The sequence below is a fragment of the Colobus angolensis genome, unplaced genomic scaffold (assembly GCF_000951035.1).
Source record: "Colobus angolensis palliatus isolate OR3802 unplaced genomic scaffold, Cang.pa_1.0 Scaffold35, whole genome shotgun sequence".
Classification (NCBI taxonomy): Eukaryota; Metazoa; Chordata; class Mammalia; order Primates; family Cercopithecidae; genus Colobus; species Colobus angolensis.
This window is the reverse complement of record NW_012116821.1, coordinates 8,655,452-8,677,262: the sequence shown is the minus strand read 5'-3', so window position 1 is coordinate 8,677,262 and position 21,811 is coordinate 8,655,452. Positions and strand designations below refer to the sequence as shown.

The window sequence follows — 21,811 nt, the reverse complement described above, 5'->3', positions numbered from 1 at the left end:
TTTCTTTTCTTTCTTTCTTTTTTGAGACGGAGTTTCGCTTTTGTTGCCCAGGGTGGAGTGCAATGGCGCGATCTCAGCTCACCGCAACCTCTGCCTCCCAAGTTCAAACGATTCTCCTGCCTCAGCCTCCCGAGTAGCTGGGATTACAGGTGCCCACCACCACACCTAGCTAATTTTTGTATTTTCAGTAGAGACAGACTTTCACCATGTTGGCCAGGCTGATCTTGAACTCCTGACCTCGTGATTTGCCCGCCTTGGCCTCCCAAAATGCTGGGATTACAGGCATGAGCCACTCCCCCCGTCAACAGTCTTTCTGACTGTGGTCTTGAGAAAAGACTGAAAGAAGCAAAAATGGGAGGACCACTAACCTACAGTAGCTGAGAGATGACAGTGGGTTGGATTGTGGTGATAGCAGTGGCAGTGATGAGAAGTAGACAGATCCTGGACATGTTTTGAAGGTGGAACCAACAAAATTTACCAACACAATGAATGTGGTATATGAGAGAAAGAAGGAAGTCAAAGATGACTTCAAGCATTGACACCAGGAGGGCTCTAGGTGGAGTAAGATTTTTTGTTGTTGTTGTTTGTTTTGAAGGGAAGGAGGATAGAGTGGAGGGGGCTAGAGAAGATCAGGGGTGAGTTTTGGGCATGTCGAGTTTAAGATACTTGCTAGACGTCAAAGTGGAGATATTACTAGACAGTTGCATCTAGTAGAGTATAGGGTTCTGGGGGAGAACCTAAATGAAGGAGTATGTTTGGGAATCATCAATATAGAGTTGGTATGTCAGACCATAATAATGGAAGAGATCATCAGAGAAGTGAGTGCAGATGGAGAAGAGAAGGATCAAAACACTGAGCCCTGCAAGAATCCAACACAAAGAGTCTGGAGAAATGAGAAAGGAACAAGCAAAAGAAATCAGGAAAGAGCACCCAATGGGGTAGAAAGAAAACTGGGAGAGGGTGAGAGTGTGGGAGTGAACGGAGAGGCTCTTTCAAGGAGGAGATAGTGGTTAACCATGCTAAATGCTCTGATTAGACAAGAAAGACTAGGAGTGGCCATTAGATTTAGCAATTTATTAACAAGAAAGGTGGTGGCACAGTGAGTTGAACTGGAATAAGAAGAAATCTTTGCCCTCATGGAACTGACATTCTAATGGCCGGCGGGGGCGGGGAGACAATAAGTGAATAAATATAGTATGTTAGAAGGTGATAAGAGGCAATGGTGAAAATAAAGAAGCAAAGGGCATGGGAAATGCAATTGAGGAGTTATACTTTGAGTTGAGATTTTAAAATAGGGTAGCTCCTGATTGGGAAAACGGAAAGAGAGGCACTGGGGTCAGTAAGTAAAGTCAACTCTTTCAAGAAGTTTTGTCAAAAAAGGGAGAAGAGAACTAGCCATAGCAAAGGAACAAAGTGGGATTAGAAGATTTTTTTGCCCCACAATGAGATACCACCTTGCTGGTAGCTATTAAGATAGCTACTATCAAAAAAAAAAAAAAAATACAAAACAAAAAATAACAAAATGAAAACCCCCCAGAAAATAGTAAATGTTGGCAAGGATGTGGAGAAACTGGAATCCTTGTGCACTGTTGGTGGAATTGTAAAATGGTGCTGCCACTGTGGAAAAGACTATGGCAGTTTTTCAAAAAAGTAGAAATAAAATTATCATATGACCCAGCAATTCCATTTCTGAGTATATCCCCCCCAAAATTGAAAATAGAGTCTCCAAGAGATATTTCGCACCCACGTTCATGGCAACACTATTTACAATAGCCAAAAGTCAAATGCATAGAGACAGAAAGAAGAATGGTAGTTGCCAGGAACTGGGGGAAGGTGGGAATGGGGAGTTACTGCTTAGTGGGTAGTTTCAATTTTGCAAGATGAAAATGTTCTGGAGATTGATTGCACGACAATGTGAATATACTTAACACTATTGAGTTTTATGGCAAACTCAATAATGGTAAATTTTAGAAATAATGGTAAATTTTACGTGTTTTTTAGCAAAATTTTAAAAATTAATTTTAAGGATTCTTTGTTTTTTGTTTTTGAGGTGGGAGAAAAAATAGTGTTTTAATGCTGATTAAAATAATCCAGTAGAGAGAGAAAAATTGATTGTACAGAAGATTGTATGGAGAACTGCTAGCATGAAAGGGTCATGAAAGAAAAGTTGATTGTACAGAAGATTGTGTGGAGAACTGCTAGCATGAAAGGTCATTTGAGTAGGTGAGAGGGTAGGAGTGTATGAGGGAGGCCGTGGCCTAAGAGGAAACACATACTTTCCATCTATTGCAACAAGAGGGAAGACAGAATGTAGAGGTTTGAATGCTGGGGTGGGTGGATGTGGAGGTGGGAGCTTGCAGAAGGTTTCTTCCCATGGCTTCCAATTTCCCTGAGATATGGAAGCTGAGTAGGAGGACAGAGGAGGTGGGTGTGGTCATGAACTGGGAGAGTAGGAGGGCTGCGGAATGGAGCATGGCTGCTGAGCAGCATTGAGTGGGCACTGGGATGTGCAGAAATGAATGTGATGTGAGATCAGTCAACAGCAAGCACATTGGCTGCACAGTGCTAAATGGGTGCTGAATTTGAGGCTTTCAAGGGAACCTCTATATTAATCAGAAACTATAATTAACAATAGAGATTTCATCTTATTCTGAGTGTGACATTTCAAAATTAAAGGACATATCCTGTAGGAATACACTGCTAAATATTATAAACATAATTTAAAAGAAACCTCAGTCATGGGAATGGGAGATCATAAACCTGCTTTGACTCAGTGACTCTGACTTTGGTGTGACTTCCTCATCTGTCAAGCGTCATGAGGGTGGTGGCCATCATGCCTATCTATGGAGGCCATGCACCAAGGGTCCCCTGACTGCTTTTCCAGGAATGATATCCCGCTTTCCATGTCTTGTGACGGAGAGGCTGGTGGTGACAGAGTTCCTGAGGACTTCAGGCAGTGACTTTTGGGATAATCCTGGCTAAATCCTCCTTCACAAGCTTAAAACCCCTAACTCCCAACACAGAGATAACAATGCTCACTGGGGAAAAATGGAATTGGCAAATTTTTTCCTCTATAGTCTTTAAGCAAATCACACAAAGATACTTGTGATTCTTTCCTAGAAAAATGATGATGATGATGATGATGATGACTAAAACGTAAAATCCAGACACTGTTTACTGTTCATATAAACTTCCTAATGACTCTAACATCTAATGTTTTCTCACCATTCTAATATTTATTAGAGACCAGGTGTATTGGCTCACACCTGCAATCCCAGCACTTTGGGAGGCCAAGACGGGAGGATTGCTTGAGCTCTGGAGACCAGGCTGGGCAACATAGTGAGACCTCGTTAACACTAAAAATTAAAAAAATTAGCCAGGCATGGTGGCATGTGCCTGTTGTTCCAGCTATTTGGGAGGCTGAGGCAGGAGGATTGCTTGAACCCAGGAGATCGAGGCTGCAGTGATCTATGATCATGCCACTATACTCCAGCCTGGGCAACAGGGACAGACCTTATCTCAAAAAAAAAAAAAAAAAAAATTACTAAAGAGGAATCCATTCATTGAACCCACCTCAAATGAAGAAATGGAATTATAATTGGCTATTATTTCTGTCCATTTCTGCCCAAGTGAAATTACAGGGATTAGATTAAATCGCCTAATTGCAAGGACACCTTCTGTATTCATCCAATCTGTAAAACAACTGCTAGACCTTTTGAATGAAAGAAAAAGTCACAAGCAACTATGGGTAGTATATGGCTTTTTTAAAATATCCTTTGCTAGATAATAAATCACTAGTAGAAATACCCTTTTGACTTAGCATTCAGAAATTTCAATCTCATTGCTTAATATAAAGAATAAAAAGTAGCCTAGTATAGAAAAGGGAGTCACCCATGATTTTAGAAAAGTCCTGAAATCGAAGAGCACAGATATGAGTCCACTGGCTAGAAACATTGCTCTGGTGTGATGAGGGGCCCAGTCCATCAGCACAAACCTCTCCCCAGTGGCATGGGGCGCTCCCTGTCTGTTGCAACCTATCCAACCTCTTCTCTGGCAGGGCATTTGTCTTTGTTGTTGTTGCCTTAGGTTTCTAAAAAAAAAAATGCTGTCTATTTTGTTTTTTAAATTGACAAAATAAAACAGAGTGCTGATACAGTGGTTTCTAACACCATTCTTTAATATAAGGAACAAAAACTCCTTGCAGACATGGCTGATTTTAGGACTAGGGTAGGGAATATACCAGGGGAGCCTAGATCATCTTGTAATGCCAGAAAGTAAGACAATACTAAGGAAACAAAACACGCACAATGGTGGGGATTGGTTACAGGGACACAGGTGCCAACTGAAAGAGCTCCCAGTGGCCAAATTCGGACCAAGAGGAACAACAAATAAATAATGCAGTAATGGATTATAACTCAAAGTATGAAATAAATATTCATGAATCCACACGGACATAAATAGGTGGTTGACTCAGTAAATAAAAGGGAAAGAACAAACAACTCTCACAGGCATAAAAATTTCAAATTTATGTAGACATCCCACCCTCAAGTAGGTGAAACATAACTCTCTACTCCTTACGAATGGGCTGTGCACAGTGAGTACTTCCAAAGAGTACAGTATGGAAATGGAGGGGAAATGTAACTTTACAATGGAGAAACTTGATAAATAAGACTTCAACTACATGATTGAGGTCAACATCATCAGTGATAAGTCATGTCACTAGCATGTACTCTCACGATATGATGAAAATGCCACGTCACCTCTGGTATCTTCTTCCCCAAGCCCCCTAACCTTAGTCTAATCATGAGAAAAACATTAGACAAACTGAAATTGCAAAGCATTTTACAAAATACCCAGCCAGTACTCCTCAAAACTGCCAAAGTCATCACGAAAGGAAATTCTGAGCAACTTTCCCAGCCCAGAAGAGCTTAAGGAAACATGACAACTAAATGTTATGTAGTATCTTGGACGGGATCCTGGAACAGAATAGAATAGGGAAAAGCTAATTAAATCAGAGTAAAATACTGACTTTATTTAATAATGAAGTATTGTGATGGGTTCACTAGTTGTGACAAACATACCACAGTCACATGAGATGTTAACAGTGGGGGGAAACCAGGTGCAGGGTATGTGAGAATTCTCTGTTTTATCTCTGCAACACTTCTGTAAACTGAAAACTATTCTAAAATAGTGTTTGTTTTCAAAATATTAAAAACAGGATGTGGCAGAGTAAACTGGGTAAGTGGAGAGGAGGAGAGAAAAGAGGCCTCCTCCTGGCAGCAAGAACTGGAAGGAGCTTACTGCGCAGGATGCCACGCTCTGACATACAGGAGCTAATCCTGGGCGTTCAAAGCCAGCATCCCTGCCCAAGTGCAAGTACAGTTGCCACATTTACGTGAGATTCAACACCTCAACCCAGCAGGTGTGGTGACCCCTCATCCAAGGCAGGGTCTGTGCTTTGCCTCATTAGAGAATACTGCTGGGACAAAGCGACAGGGCAAAGTGTCTCAACCAGCTGGAGTCTCCACCAGAGGCACTGAGGAACCTGGAATCAGCTCATCTTTCTTCTCCATTTATAGAACCAAAATATGGGCCTGGGGAATTTCTGACTCCAGCTGTCATTTAAGGGAGGACCTTCTCTAAGACATTTGCTAGAACACCACTGGAAAGAATTGGGAGGGGATTTGGGGGGAAACTGAGATGTGCGGCCAAGAGGACACTAAAGGGGAGAGGGTCAGTTGAGGTAAAACTCAAGGATTTTTCTAGAAACCTCTGGCTTTGGCAGTAACAGAAATGCTAGCTAAACATTGTTTGACAGACTGGCAGCAAGAGGTGGATAATCTGAGGATGGAGAGTGTGGCTGAGGAAGGATGAGGATGTATAGAGGCTGCTGGCACATTCACAGAGGGTAAGCCAACAAAGCAAAATTTTAAAATGTGTTTAGGGCACAGGCAAAGGGATGCCAGCTTTGGATCTGGATTGAATGTCCAGCGTGGCCTCTAGCTGACTCTGACGCTCAGTACTTAGGTACTCAGGGCCTGCCTTTCCTCATCTATAAAGATAATAGCCCTCACACAGGGATGTAGTAAGAATTAAATGCAGAAGTTTACATAATGCAAAGTGAGAACTCAATAAACGTTAATTGTCATTATTGGTGTTAGTATTATTGTTGTTACTTTTAGAAATTCCAGAAATGCAAATAAGTCCCAAGTTTCTTGTTCATGCAGTGATGGCAGGAGGAGGAAACTGCCCATCTTTCCTGGAACCCATCTACATTTTCCATGCTTATCTCTTGGGATCACATCTTCAGAAATCTCTACAAAACCACCCTTTCTCCTCACACCTCGCAGATGATCCCCTCTGCAAATCATACTTCCAATCCATCTTGAAATGGTTCCTAAGTGTTGCTTATGTAATAGCTATCCTTTCCAAGTGGCATCATTTAAGCCAAATCTAAAAAGGAAAAACAATAATTCATTCAATCAGACAGACATTTATTCAACAAAAACTTCTTGAGCACCTACTATGTGCCAGGAGCTGTTCTAGGTGCTGAAGATTCAGCTATAAATGGGGAAGATAAACTTCTTGTTCTTGATGAGAGCAACTACGTGACCAGGGTAGGCCTATAAAGGGGTGACATTTAAGTCAGGATCCGAGTGGCTAGAGGTAGCCTGTTGTGACTGGAGAAAGTTTTCCAGGCAGACAAAACAGCTTGTGCAAACATTCTAAAGCTTCGCTTCTTCAAGAAACCAGAGTGGCTGGAACTGTGGGCAAGCGTCAGAATGGTGCAAGGTGAGGTCAAGCTAGGTGGTTAGGATGAGATAATGGCAGTTTTCTAAATTGGTGTTATGCATTGAACTGTGTCTCTCTAAAAAGACATATGTTTAAGTTCTAATCCCCTATACCTGCAAATATTGGTTTTATGTAGACATAGGGTCTTTGCAGACGTAATCAAGTTAAAATGAGTGCATACTGCATTAGGGTTAGTCTTAACCCAATGACTGGTGTGCTTATAAGAAGAAAAAAACTTAATACAGACACAGACACCTGTTTGGAGAGAATGCTATGTGACAACAGAGGCAGAGATTGGAGTAATGTGTTGACAGCCAAGAAACAGCAGGATTGTCGGCAACCACTAGAAGTTAGGAAGAGGCAAGAAAGGGCCCTCCCCTGGAGTCTTCAGAGAGAGAGCATGGCCCTACTGACAGCCTGATTTCAGGCTTCTAGCCTCCAGAAAGGATGTTTTAAGCCACCCAGTTGGTAGTACTTTGTTATAGCAGCCCTAAGGAAACAAATACAGTCAGGATAACAAGTTTGGATTTTATTCTATGAGTGATGGAAATAATCACAGGATTTTAAGCAGGGAAACACGTAAGCTAGTTTTCATTTTATAAAAATAAATATAGTGCTAGGCCCAGGGGCTCACATCAGAATCTCTGAGTGCTGTTATCCTAGAAGGCTGAAGCAAGAGGGTCACTTGAGCTCACGAGTTCAAGACCAGTCTGGACAAAATGGCAAAACTCTGTCTCTACAAAAAATACAAAAAAAAAAAAAAAAAAAAACTGGCCAAGTGTAGTGGAATGTACCTTAGTCCCAGCTACTTAGGAGGCTGAGGTGGGAAGACGGTTTGAGCCTGGGAGGCAGAGGTTGCAGTGAGCCGAGATTGCACCACTGCACTCCAGCCTGGGAGCAGAGTCAGACCCTGTCTCAAAATAAATAAATACATAAATAAGGCTGCTGTTAGGCAGAATGGATGGGGAAGTGGAGGCAAAGTGCAGAAAAGAACACTGCTAAGGAGGTGTCACGTTGTCTAGCTGAGAGACGCTGGTGGCTAAACTAGGGTGGAAGTAGGGAGGTGGAAAGAATTGATTAGATTTAGGGTGTACTTTGAGATGGAACTGAAGTGACAGGTGACAGAAAGCACAAAATCTAGGAAAATGTCTACGTCTATTCACAAAATCTTTGCTGTAATAGTACATTTTTATTATGTTATAAAACATCAGCATTTATTTACTTATTGCTGATTTGGTTAACTTACTAACTAGACTTATTATTGGGCAATAATGCTGACTTTGTCTCTATGTTTCAAAACATTCCTTCTCTAATACTAAAGTAATAAACCTTCAGAATGGCACATTAAAATTTCTGTGCAGAACTTTGGGAGAGGCATGAAGAAAAGGAAATAATCCATAATTCCTCATCAGGGAAATGGACATAATTTCAGTCAACTACACATTGCCACCGCACTGCAGAGCAGTGGCAAGAATACAGGTCTTAGAGATAACAACTGACATTCTAGTCCTGGTTCTGCTGCCAACTCACATGGGACTCTGAGCAACTCACTCAGCTCCTCTAAGCTTCATCTTCCAAAGCCATTAAATGGGTTACAGTTGTTCGTTTCCAAGCTTTTCCCAACTCATAATGTCGTGTGTGTAACTTTCATTAGATTATTTTTGAAAACATTAAAGAATTTGTGTCAAAACCAGTGTTAGTGCCATATTTGGAATGTTAATGTAGCATTCTAAATTCTTTGAGGTCCTGTTTCTGGTAAGATGGAAAACTGGTTGTTAGGATCAATTGAAACTACTACAAATAATGAATAAATGCAAAAATGATTAAAAGTGTAGAGGAACTGACATATATAAAGAATAACCAGGCCAACATATAGGTGTAATCTGGACCATGGGCATTGCAATGAAGCCCAGGGCTCACCCTAAGAGCTACAACCTCAAGATAAGGGCACGCCAGCTGTAGACTTGTCCCATCTTCTCCCACCCCTATCTGGCTACAAGAAAAGTTACCTTGACACTGAGGGAGGGGATTTGCAGAATCTCTGAGAAGATATTACCAGAAGCCAGACCTCACATAGATTTGCATCCCAAATTCACAGAACTTGGGTGATCAAGAAAACTTCAGGCTATGAATTTAGTTAAAAAATTACACAATATGACAGTGTCTCAGGTGACTGGAAAGGCAAAAGAAAACACATAATCTCTGGAGAAAGGTTTCAAAGAAGTCTCAAAAATAATTTTTCAAGGTTGATGAATAACATCCAAAATACCCAAGCATACAAGGAAGCAAATGACTAAAGAAAGAATAAACAATAAAAACACACAACAATAAAACCCCCAAAATATTAAGATATTTCAATTATCGAACTTAGATTATAAAAACAACTATGATACTATGTATAAAGATATAAAGGACAAGCTTGAAAATATATCTGGGGAATAAAAGATGATTTAAAAAACACAGTAAATTTGAAAAAGAAGCAAATTGAATTTTTATAAGTGGGAAATACAGTAACTAAAATTAAGGGGTAAATGGATAGACTTAACAGCATTGTAAACATAGCTAAAGAGAAAATTAATGAGCTTGAAGATATGTCAGAAGAAATGACCCAGAAAGCAGCACAGAAACCAATAGATGAAAACTATAGAAAAGAGGTTAAAAGACATGGAGAATATGAGAAGTTTGAAGCATTAGAGTTTCAGAAGAAAATAATATGGAAAATGGAAAGGAGATATCTTTTATTTGAAGAGATAATAGCAGAGAATTTTCCAGAACTGATGAACATTCAGGAAGCTCAGCAAATCCTAAAATAGGATGAATAAAATATAATTCCACACGTCAACACAATGAAGGGAAATTATAAAACACCAAAGACAGAGAGAAAAATCTTAAAATTAGATTAAAAATGCAGATTACTTTTCAAGAAACACCCAAATAAGCTAGAAAAGTAGTTGAGTTCTCTACAACAATGAACCCCAGAATATAAATATAATATCTTTGGTTTTTCTTTTTTAGACAGAGTCTTGCTCTGTCACCCATGCTGGAGTGCAGTGGTGCAATCTTGGCTTACTGCAACTACTGCTTCCTGGGTTCAAGTGCTTCTCCTGCTTCAGTCTCCCAAGTAGCTTGGATTACAGGCAGGCACCATGCCAAGCGAATTTTCATATTCATCATGTTGGCCAGGCTGGTCTTGAACACCTAACCTCAAGTGATCTGCCTGCCTTGGCCTCCCAAAGTGCTAGGATTACAGGCATGAGCCACCGCACCTGGCGAAATGTAATATCTTCTATATTCTTCAAGGGAATAACTGACAATCTAGACTTCTACACCCAGAAAAAAAAAAAAAAAAAAAGTCTTTCTTTTTTTTTTTCCAAAAGTGAAGGTAAAATAAAAATACTTCCAAACAACGAAAACCGAGAGTTTATCACTAGAGGACCTATATTAGAGGAGCTGCTTTTCATTTTACTTCAGGCAAAATGAAAGAAACCCAGGTGGAAGGTCTGATATGCAAAAATAAAGAATTTTTTAGAAGTGGTAAATAATTAGGTGAATTTAAATGAAAATGACTGTGTAGAACAATAATAATGATGACTGGACGGGCTAAAAAAGAAAAAATTAAAATGTATGGCAACAATAATATATAAGTGTGGGGGGCAGAATATAAATGGAATTAAAGTATACTACGGTCCTTGTATTATTCAGGAAGAAGCAAAAGTATGGTTAACTTTAGACAACTCTAATATATAAGCATGCTTAATTTTTAGAGTGACCGTTAATACAACAGAAAACAGAATGCTTGACCGCCAATGAATGGGAAAGAAAAAATTAAATAATAAAAAGTAACCCAAAAGAAGGCAGAAAAGACAGGTAAAAGGAATATGTAGAATACAAAAAAAAAAAATCAGTATAGATTTAAGCCCAAATTTATTGGTAATTTTTAAAAATATAAATGGACTAAACGTCTAATTAAAAGACAACGATTGTCATATTAGATGTTATAGGTTGAAATGTGTCCCGCAAAAACATATTGAAATCTCAACCCTCAGTACCTGTGAATGTGACCTTATTTGAAAATACAGTCTTTGCAGATGGTCGAGTTAAGATGAGGTCATAAGTCTGGGTCTTAATCCACTGTGACTTGTATCCTTATACAAAATGGAAATGTGGATGGAGAGGCAGACACACACAGAAGAAGATGACAGGAAGACATGGGGAGTAAGCTATCTACAAGCCAAGGAAAGCCTGACACTATCAGAAGCTGGGAGAGAGACATAGAACAGATTCTTCCTTACAGACTCAGAAAGAACCAACACTACCTACACCTTGATCATGAACTTGTAGCTTCCAAAACTCTGAGACAATAAATTTCTGTTGTTTAAGTCACCTAGTTCGTTGCGTTTTGTTACATCAGCCCTAGAAAATAAATGCACTCGATTTTTGTGTGTGTGTGTCAAGGTCTCACTCTGTCACTCAAGCTATAGTGCAGTGGCACGATCATGACTTACTTCAGCTTTGAGTTCCTGGGCTCAAGCAGTCCTTCCACCTTAGTCTCCCAAGTAGCTGGGACTACAGTTGTGCACCATCACAGTTGGCTAATTTATTTATTTTTTGTAGAAGCAGGGTCGTGCTATGTTGCCCAGGCTGGTCTCGAACTCTTAGGCTCAAATGATCCTGCTGCCTAGCCTCCCAAAGTGCTGGAATTACAAGCATGAGCTACGATGCCCCGCCTAGATTTTTGCTTTTTTGATTATGTTCCCCTTCCTTTCTTTCCTTTCTGTTATGGACTGAATGTTTGTGTCCCTCCAAAATTCATATGTTGAAGTACTAACTCCCAGTGTGAAGGTATTTGGAGGTGGAGCCTTTGGGAGGTAATTAGGTTTAGATGAGGTCATCATGGTGGGCCCCATGAAGAGATTCATGTTCTTTTTTTGTATGTTTTTGAGACAGAGGCTGTCACACAGGCTGGAGTGCAGTGGCACCATCCCGGCTCACTGCAACCTCCATCTCCCAGGTTTAAGAAATTCTCCGGCCTCAGCCTCCCACGTAGCTTGGATTACAGGCACCCGCCATCACACTAGGCTAATTTTTGTATTAGAAGAGACAGGGTTTCACCGTGTTGGCTAGGCTAGTCTCAAACTCCTGACCTCAAGTGATCTGCCTGCCTCAGCCTTCCAAAGTGCTGGGGCTACAGAGGTGAGCCACCATGCCCAGCCACAATGTCTGAATTTTTAAAATCAGAATTAGAAAAACAGGATAAAGAGAAAAATAAGCAATGAATGGATGATTCTTATTTACTGGAAGTTTCTACTGAAACTTCCTGGCTGGGATTAGTGTTCTTAAAAGAAGAGGAAGAGAGGTCAGAGTGCTCGCTCTCTTCACCATGTGAGGACACAGTAAAAAGGCAGCCGTTGCCAAGACAGCCCTCACCGGAACTGGATCCTGCTGCACCTTGATCTTGGACTTTACAGCCTCCAGAACAATGACAAAATTATTTTCTATATTGAAGCCACTCAGGCTATGGTATTTTGGCACGGCAGCCCGAGCTGGCTAAGATAACTCCCCACCTCTATTTAGGGAAGACTAGCTTTGTCCATGTCCCTGCCCATAGCTTTTTCCCTGTGGACACATTTCTCCTTGGAACTCACATTCTTCCTTCATACAAAACTCCCTTGGGGTTCTGAGGAGATGCTGCAGGAGAGCAAAGTTAGAAGAAATTGAATAACTCACCATGTTTAACCTCAAACTTTAGTCTAAAAACTTGCCTGCTGGAAATGCAAATTGGTTCCAATAACAAGAAGCTTGTGGCCAGTGACCTAATTTCATTCCTAGGAGTCAGCCCATAACTGGATCTACTCATACCTTTTTCCTTCTGCACTTGGGGGAGATATTAAACACCCAAGAGATGGAAGGGCTAGTCCTGTTTGGCCTTGAGGTCAGCTTTGGTCAATTCCGGGATTCTAATTAAATAATCATTGCACTAACACTTTCTTAGGAAAGTAAAATTGCCCAAATAGGATAGATTGCCTTCATCACCGTGAAAGCAGAAGGAGATGCTTGGAGGTGGGAGTGGAATGGCCCACCCTTCCTTGTGCCTTTTAGAGACACAAATGAGGTAGGATAGCATTCGGATGCTGGCGCTTTCTCCCACCAACTCTTTGTTGGGTTCAGATGCTGGTCTGTATCCAGAGAGGGGATGAAACTGGCGAGGAGGTGGAGAGGGCTCCTGCTCTGCCTGAGGTGGGAAGGAATGGTTTCATTTCCTCCTCACCGAAGGAACCCAAGAGAGGAGAGAGTGAAGCTGGTATTCCATGGGTACCATGGGAGAGAGAAGAAAGAAAAAGAAAAACAAAAAAATACTATCTGATACAGTTTCACTGTGTCCCCATCCAAATCTCATCTTGAATTGTAGCTCCCATAATTCCCACGTGTTGAGGAGGGACCCAGTGGGAGATAATTGAATCATGGGGGTGATTTTTCCCATACTGTTCTCATGGTAGTGAATAAGTCCCACAAGATCCGATGGTTTTTAAGGGGAAACCCCTTTTGCTTGGCTCTCATTCTCTCTTGTCTGCCGCCATATAAGACATACCTTTCGCCTTCCACCATGACTGTGAGGCCTCCCTGGTCACGTGGAACTCTGAGTCCATTAAACCTCTTTTTCTTTATAAATTACCCAGTCCCAGATATCTCTTTATCAACAGCATGAAAACAGACTAATATACTGTCCTTAAATAAAGGAGAATTCAGAAAAACACCTATCCATGAGAATCATTTAACGGAAGCTGTCCACTATGGCCTGCAACCCTAACAATCTTTAGTAGAAACCACACATTTCAAGAACTGCTTGGTGTGACTGGGTTTCTTACAGAAACTGGTGAGGGGGTCAAGTTCTGTGCATTAGTGGCAATGGGATCAAAACCGTCAGCCCAGCTGATGAGAGTGGGGACGTGGACGATCCAGGTACCAGCATCCTGAGCCCAGCAGAACTCTGATCAGCCAGGAGCTGAAGCCAGCTTGTACTAGTCCATGAGAGAGGATTGTTACATCTTCAGGAGTGTTGCAAATGGATTGTTAAACATAGCCCTTATTAAAAATTATGAGGTGGAGCTTGCAGTGAGCTGAGATTGTGCCACTGCACTCCAGTCTGGGCAACAGAGTGAGACTCTGTCTCAAAAAAAATTTTTTAAATAAAAAGTACAGTATATACACTTACAAGTTAATAAAGTTTGTAGGGAGTCTCTGAACCTACTCTGGCTCAGGAGGCTGCCCCATTCACAAATCGTTTTTTAATTAGTGAAACTAAACAAACAAACAAATAAATAAAAAGTTTGTTAAAAATAAAAGTAATAAATACTGACAACTCATCACTTTCTAATTTTACGACTGCATCTGTATTTCCAAGGGTTTGCTGCTGTACATCTTTTCCCAAATCCACATTCAGGGACATCACATTGGTGGCTCAATATTGGCCATGAAGGGAATATTTACACCTTAGAATCTACAAAATGCTGTGAATTAAAGCTGGGCTTATTATTATGTTGATTTATAGACTTAAAAAGTGATGGAGAAAATTCTAAAATGCCGATTAAACTTAAAAGCATGTCATGTCTACATGTTACACTGTGAATAGCACAAAAAACTTAAATTATTTTTTGTCTTCAAAAACTATTATCCAATCCAGGCATGGTGGCACATGCCTGTAGTCCCAGCTGCTTGGGAGGCTGAGGCAGAAGGACTGCTTGAGGCCAAGAGTTCAAGGTTAGCTGGGTGCAGTCCTCACACCTGTAATCCTAGCACTTTGGGAGGCACAAGTGGGGGGATCACCTGAGGTCAGGAGTTCGAGACCAGCCTGGCCAACATGGTGAAACGCTGTCTCTACCAAAAATACAAAAATTAGCCAGGTGTGGTGGTGCATGCCTGTAATCCCAGCTACTCAGGAGGCTGAGGCAGGAGAATTGCTTGAACCCAGGAGGCGGAGGTTGCAGTGAGCCGAGATTGTGCCACTGCACTCCAGCCTGTGCGATAGTGTGAGACTCTGTGTCAAAAAAAAAAAAAAGAGTTCAAGGTTGCAGTGAGCTATGATCTCACTCCTGAATAACCACTGCACTCCAGCCTGGGCAACATAGCATAATTAAACCCTATCAAAATGAAAAACAAAAACAAAACTATTATCGAATTTAGCAAGGAAGTCATTCGCAGTCTTGACTAACAAGGAAAACTCTGACATACGACCTCACTGTTTATGCTCATTTTGCTTTTAACATGAGTGAAATAACAACTAACATTCATGTCAGAGCTACGCTCAGAGTGCCGGCTGTAAAACATTTACCAGCCTACCACTGCCTCACATCCACCACTGAGCCTCACCCCGACCCCTGTTCCAGCCCTGGGTGCATGGGCATTGGGGGGTAGGCAACAGAAGACACAGGAGAGACAGTCCTTACCCTAGGTGCTGCACAATGTTCAACCCAAGGAAATGGCCCCCGCCTTGTGACTGTGTCATCATTTCCCCCACAGACCACAGGCGGCAATCCATACCAACCATCAGCAAGAGAGGGACCCTGGGAAGAGGCACAGGAATGGTATTAGGTAGCCACTCTTCCCATCTGTACTACTAAGCTATCTTTTTTTCTTTTTTGAGACAGAGTCTCACCCTGTCACCAGGCTGGACTGCAGTGGCGTGATCTTGGCTCACTGTGACCTCCGACTCCCTGGTTCAAGTGATTCTCCTGCCTCAGCCTCTCCTGACATGAGTAGCTGGGATTACTGACATGAGCCACCAGGCCCAGCTAATTTTTGTGTTTTTAGTAGAGACAGGGTTTCACCATGTTGTCCAGGATGGTCTCGATCTCCTGACCTCATGATCCACCCACCTCAGCCTCCCAAAGTGCTGAGATTACAGGCATGGGCCACCACGCCCGGCCTATTAAGCTATCTTTAATGTCTGTAATACAACTCCAAGCAATACAACATCTGGACTGCCACAGAACCAGTGATGCCAATTCAACAGTTCTAATGAAAACATGTTTAGAAAGAGGCTTTAAACAAATGTTGAGACAAACAAACAAAAACCCTTCCTACTTAAATTTGAATATTCTCTGATTGAGATTTTTGTGAACTTGACTCTCTTGTTACACAGGGCAAAGAACACCTACTTTTTCGGAAAAAAAAAAATAAGGAAGAGAGAACAAAACAATCCAAAGTACTGAAGGATTACAAAACATTGCATTTACTCATAGTAATTAGAAAATTACTTTATCAAGTGAATTTTCCAGTTAACTGAAGCCTGTCCTTTAGGTACTCAACAGAAGCTGCTAGCTGTTCCCAAATACCCATTCTCCTTTCTTCCTTTAATAATGGACTTCCTGAATTTTAGCTGATCACTCGGTAACGAGCACTGCATTTTCTAGCTTCCCTTGGAGGTGTGGGTGGCCGAGTGACTAACTGCTGGCCTGGGGAATGCAAATTGTAATGGATGTGCGACTTCGAAAGTTGAGCCCTTCAAGGAGACAGGCGTGCCCTCTGCTAGCTCTGTGTTCCCATTGTGTTGTCCAAAACAGTGGGACAGTGGGACCTGGAGCAGCCATATTAGACCAGGAGGTAGACACTGTGTGTTAACAATGGAAGACCTGGCTGGGCCTGGTGGCTCACACCTGTAACCCCAGCGCTTTGGGAGGCTGAGGCAAGAGGATCTCTTGAGCCCAGGCATTCAAGACCAGTCTGGGGAACTCGGTGAGACTTCATCTGTACAAAAAAAAAAAAAAAAAGTAAGGCATGGTGGCGTGCATCTGTATTCCCCACAGCTCAATTGCTTGACCCGGGAAGGTCGAGGCTACAGTGAGCTGTGATAGTGCCACTGCACTCCAGCCTAGGTGGCAAGCAACAATACAGGAACAGCCCGGGTCCCCACCCCATGGAGCCACCATACCAGCCTTCCCACACTTTAACATGAGGGAGAAATTAGCTTCTTTTTTCTTTAAAGGCACTATTATTTGGCCCTTGTAACAGCAGCTGAATTTGTATCCCAAATGACACAATGACCCACATTTTAAGTCATTTTGTTGTTAACATTTCAAGGATGATATCCTTTCTAGAACATGCCACACCTTTCTTAACTCATTAAACAGAGCAGACAGAACATCATTTACTCTTTTTTAACTTGAGAAGCCTAATTGCTATTCTGAACAATAATACAAGGCGATGGCTGAGGAGCGGAGGGCTGCTGCCTCCTGTGGGCTTGGTTCATTTATGCCTAAGTCTTGCAGTTTTTCTGCAGTTCTTTCCTCTCACTCTCAAACTATCAAGGATCAAATAAGAAATACACATAAAATGCTTCCACCTGGAACCTCAAACGTAAAAGTATTCAATAAATATTTTGTTTGATTATGATTGCTATTAGTATTATTATTACTTTGTATTGGGGACAAACAGCTATTTTTCAAAACCCAGCACTTGTTTCTTCTGCTTAAATAAAAATCCCAACCAGGAAGACACAGAAGATTGAAATCCCACTATTAGAGTCATTATAACCAGCTGCCTCAACAGAATGGAAACTACGATTTGTTCTTAGTGCAGCGCCTCTCTGTTTCTTTAAAAATACCTTGGTGGTCTTTTTGGTCATGAAATGTGAGGAAAATCTACCTATTGATCTTGGGGAGTCTCTGAACTAAGGACTTCAACCAATAGCAGATGTTTCAAATCGGGAGGTAAATGCTCTCTTTGATAATGAACAAGGCTATTTTCATGGTAGAGTATGGCTCTTCATAGAACATACGATGTTCAGAGGTTTTGCTTTCTTTGACCAGGGCAAGAAGCGGGCAGTAGCACCATAAAATGTGATACTCTTCCAGCTGTGAGCCTGCCCCAGCCATGTGGCTGCAAGCCTGGGGCCAAGAGGGAGATGGCCGGATGGGCCCTGGGAGGGCGCCTGAACTGTGAACTCTAGAGCATTGATACCTGACCGCCAGTGTGACTCTCCCTTATCTGCCTGCAATTCACTCATGTTATCCTCAAGACTCAAGAAGCAGTTAAATGTCACAGCCTGTGTTACATGTTCTTGGGTCTTAAAGGGAGGTCTTGGACAAGAGAGAGTTCCCACATGAGCACAGAGGTAATTGACAGAGCAGCTGGGGCAGCACCAGGCAAGAAGTGACAAATGTCAGCCAGTATAGACTTGTTACATGGTCAACACAATGAGGCGTCCTCCGAATCTCCTGGAGAAGAGCCTGCCAAAGGCTCAGAAACATATTATTTCATTATGATGCTATTATTAACATCAATATATCATTGTAATAATGTTATTGATATGATAAAATTATGTTATATCTTATTTTATAAGATTGATATTATTGTATTATTTCTTTCTTGTTAGTATATTATCATCTCATTACAAAAGTAATTATTATTCTCCCAGTGTCCAGCTGTGTATAGAGTCTTCTCCCCCAAAATACCTTCCCCTTCAAATCTAAGGCTACTAACCAGCTGTAATTGAGCTTGCAAGAAACATGTTAACAAAAAATGTAAACAAATTCTGATGGAAGACCTGGAAGCGTTTTCTTAGCAATGAAATACAAGATCTTTAAAAGTTAGACCAAGTAATATCTTACTTTGCTTGGTCAGGATTTTTTTTTAACAACTTCTGGCTCCCCAACTGTGTCCCAGATAGTTAAAATTGTCAAATTAGTGGCCATTTGGCAAATGGAGTGAAACTGTACAATTTCTGAGCTGGCTTCTTCACAAGTAAAGTCCTATCATTAATGGTAAAATGGGGTGTCCAGGTCTAGGAAACTGTCAAAATAAAACTGGGGAGATTAATAGGTTGCCAATTTTATTTTGCCAACTAAGAACATTTTTTAAAATTACTAAATCCTATTAACATACAACATTAATAAAACAAAACATTTTACCACCAAGATAATAGGAAGCAGATATTTCAGAATAAAGGGTCATCATTTAAGAGGAATCATTTGAACTTTATGAAGACTTTCAAATGGCTGTTGTTTTTCTTATGTCACCACGGATGGGTGAGAACTTCACGCAGACTGGCACCTTGTTTGGAACTATTATTCTAGAACATTAAGCCCATATCTTGGGAAGCTGTCTGGGAGTTGTTGGCCTAAAATTATTTCCATACATTTTCCTAAATATATGGGAAGTGGATTCAAGGAAGAGTGGCGGTCTACTTCCCATAAGAGAAATTCTATGAGGAAATGGGGAGAGACTGCCTGCTTTGGGCAGAGCCCTGTGTTATCAGCCAACCAACCCCAAAGATTTCTTTCTGATCTGAGTTGTCTCTGAGTGTCACTAGCACTGGAAACTACCCTTTTGAGGAGACAGGAAAATGGTGAAATCAGGTTCATTTTATGGAATGAATTTTCCATTCTTCCTGGCCCCGGGAATGCTGAGTCTGTTGGTAATTTTCATTCTTGGGTCACAGCCCCCAGGAGAGTAGGAGAAAGGCCAAATAGGAGAGAGAAGTCTTCAATATGTTTCTTCAGATCCTGGATTTACTCCCTGGATCTATAAACAGAAAGGCCGCCCTGCTCCAGCCCTCCAGATGCAATTCCCAGAAGCCAACAACTGCACAGGTAGCTGAGTGGGTGAGACTGGTGCTACGCCAGTTTCAGAGACAGTTCTAAAGCTGGCATGCACATGGAAGAAAGGAGATTCTTGTTGTTAGAAAAACAACCAGTGAGAGAAAACTTTACCTCATGAGATAGCTGAGTAAAAGCTTCTTTTACTAAAACCAATGACCCCAAAACAACTTTGAGGAGCCTTCCTCCCACCTACTGATTTTATTTTCCAGCATTTGGAAGAACTATGGAGAACCAAAGGGATAAAGGTTGAATTCATTACCAACTCTTCCAGAAGCTCTTTCTACTGATCTGAAATAATTTCCATATATTTTCCTAAATATATGGGAGTTAATTGCCAATTTGCATTCTGCTTTCAGTATTCAGGTCTCAAGATGGAAACATAAGCCTTTATTTCACAAAAAATAGATGAAGGAAAACTTCTGAAGCTCATTTTCTAATGCCCGAAAGGTTTGTGAAGAACAAGTGTAACATTTTTTTCCTCTCTAGTAGCCTATTCAAAAACATCTTGGAGAAGCAGCCCTCCCTTGGGTTTGAGCTGGTTTATGATTGTGGTTACATCAGAGGATTTATTCTCCACCTCAGCCTGTCCAAATCACTGCTAATTCTTAAAAGGGTCACGGGAATATAGTTTTGCCTGATAAGCCTCCTTGTAGCCAAACTTGATGTCAGCACCTTTTAGACATGGGAAACTAGGAATTAACACCCTGAATTTTCATGATGACTCTCTGTGTTGAGGTTCTGTTTGGAAAGACTTTCCCATGTCCTTTGACACTGCCCTGCTCGCGTTATTAATTTAAATGTCCCAGGAACATCATCTGCTCCTGCTAAAATAAATGACAAATGAGTTCTGGAAAGTGGCTTCAAGATTTACCCTAGTAGGAACAGTCAGGGGAAAGCTCAGTGTCTGAAACACTAATTTAGATGCAAGGTTGAATAATGTGTGTTTAGCGATGACCCTAAAATCTGCTCGCTCACAACTTTCCCCATCTGGTGTAATTTGCTTTCTCCACTTGGAAAAATGCACACGACAGCATGCATTATGTACCGTGTTGTAACAATGAGACCTCGTCCGTCACATGCTTCACCAAGGGAGGCTTATTTCTCATCCTGTCTCTACCAAGCTCCCAACCTCTAGTGGCATTTTGCAGTGCAGGTCTGACCAAGTACCCATGCCCCAGCCCAATACCACTTTGGAGAAGGAGATGATGGAGCCGTACCTTGTACCCGGGTTTCCGCCCTCTTTTCTTTGGGATCTTCACTGCTGGTAAAGAGCCAGCTGAAGCAGAATAAAGGTTATGAACTGCCATCTTCATAGGTGTGGAGTGAAGTGAGGGTCGGCCTCGCTTTCTCCCCGGGATCCTCTGAGACTGCATTTCTGCTGGTGCCAGTCTTACAGAATGAGGTGACAAATCGCTCACAGGCAGAAGAGGTGCTAAGAATTAGTCCAGACACAAAGCAAAACAAAAACAGAAGTGTTTGTTTGGTTTGCAAGGCAAACATGATTCTATTTGGTGATTTTGGTGATACCTACCACTTATTGGAGGGGAAGACCAAATATGAAGGAGCTAGGTACCACTAGATGCATTTACTATGCTGTTGGGCCTCTGTGGGAAGTTAACTGGTGTAATTTCAAGGATGTTGAATTTCCATGGGGCAAGTGAAGTAGGGAAGATACTGGCTAGGCAAAGAAAACAATAGTTTCCCAGCTCCAAACACAGCTGATAATGTCACCAGCAACAAAATGACTTGTGTCTCAGTTTCCTCAGTTAGTTCAACTTTGAACTATTGTAACAATAATATTAAATAAACAAAGCCACTCTCTCATGTTCACTTGTATCTCTTTGGTTGAGTTATAAATTGTCATGACCTCTTCTTCTCTTGAAAGAAATTTAAAAGAAATTTAAATTTATCAAATCAATTGTATGAAAGTTGACAATGTCCCTCTATCAAAATGTGGACAGAGATTTACATACAGATATGTTCATTTTAGCATGATTTAGAATTGCAAAATTAAAATGGATGCAACCCAAATAATAAACAATAAAAGAATATGTAATATATATTGCAGAATAAAACAATCAACTAGTTAAAAGCCTTTAATGACACTTTTTGAATAGCATGATGTTGAATAAAAAAAGCATCACACATTAAAATGACCTCAACTATGCAAAAAATGTGTATAGTAAAAAAAGTGGAAAGAGACATGCTAAAATGCCACCAAGGAAAAGATGGCAGGACTATGGGTAATTGTTCAACATGTACAATCCTTTGTACAGATACCCTACATACTACAATAATCTTAGCATGGCACTAAAAATAAAAATAATAAGGCCAGACATGCCAGGCACACTGGCTCATGCCTGTAATCCCAGCACTTTGGGAAACTAAGGCTGGTAGATCACTTGAGCCTAGGAGTTCGAGAC

The 21,811-nt window shown here is 41.2% G+C and overlaps 1 protein-coding gene across 3 annotated transcripts in view; it reads right to left on the bottom strand.

Annotated features, from left to right (window-relative positions):
• SCML4 (sex comb on midleg-like 4 (Drosophila)) overlaps positions 1 to 21,811 on the bottom strand; it is a 130,951-nt gene that overhangs the window by 54,821 nt on the left and 54,319 nt on the right. The window contains exon 2 of one of the 3 annotated variants that reach the window (XM_011952835.1): positions 20,606 to 20,820. The exons of 1 other annotated variant lie outside the window; for it this stretch is intronic. In XM_011952835.1, the coding sequence (XP_011808225.1) occupies positions 20,606 to 20,761 (156 nt within the window). In that variant the 5' untranslated portion in view covers positions 20,762 to 20,820. Of the gene's footprint in view, positions 1 to 20,605; positions 20,821 to 21,811 lie in introns of those variants that run through there. One more of the 3 variants, XM_011952837.1, reaches the window with a different exon arrangement.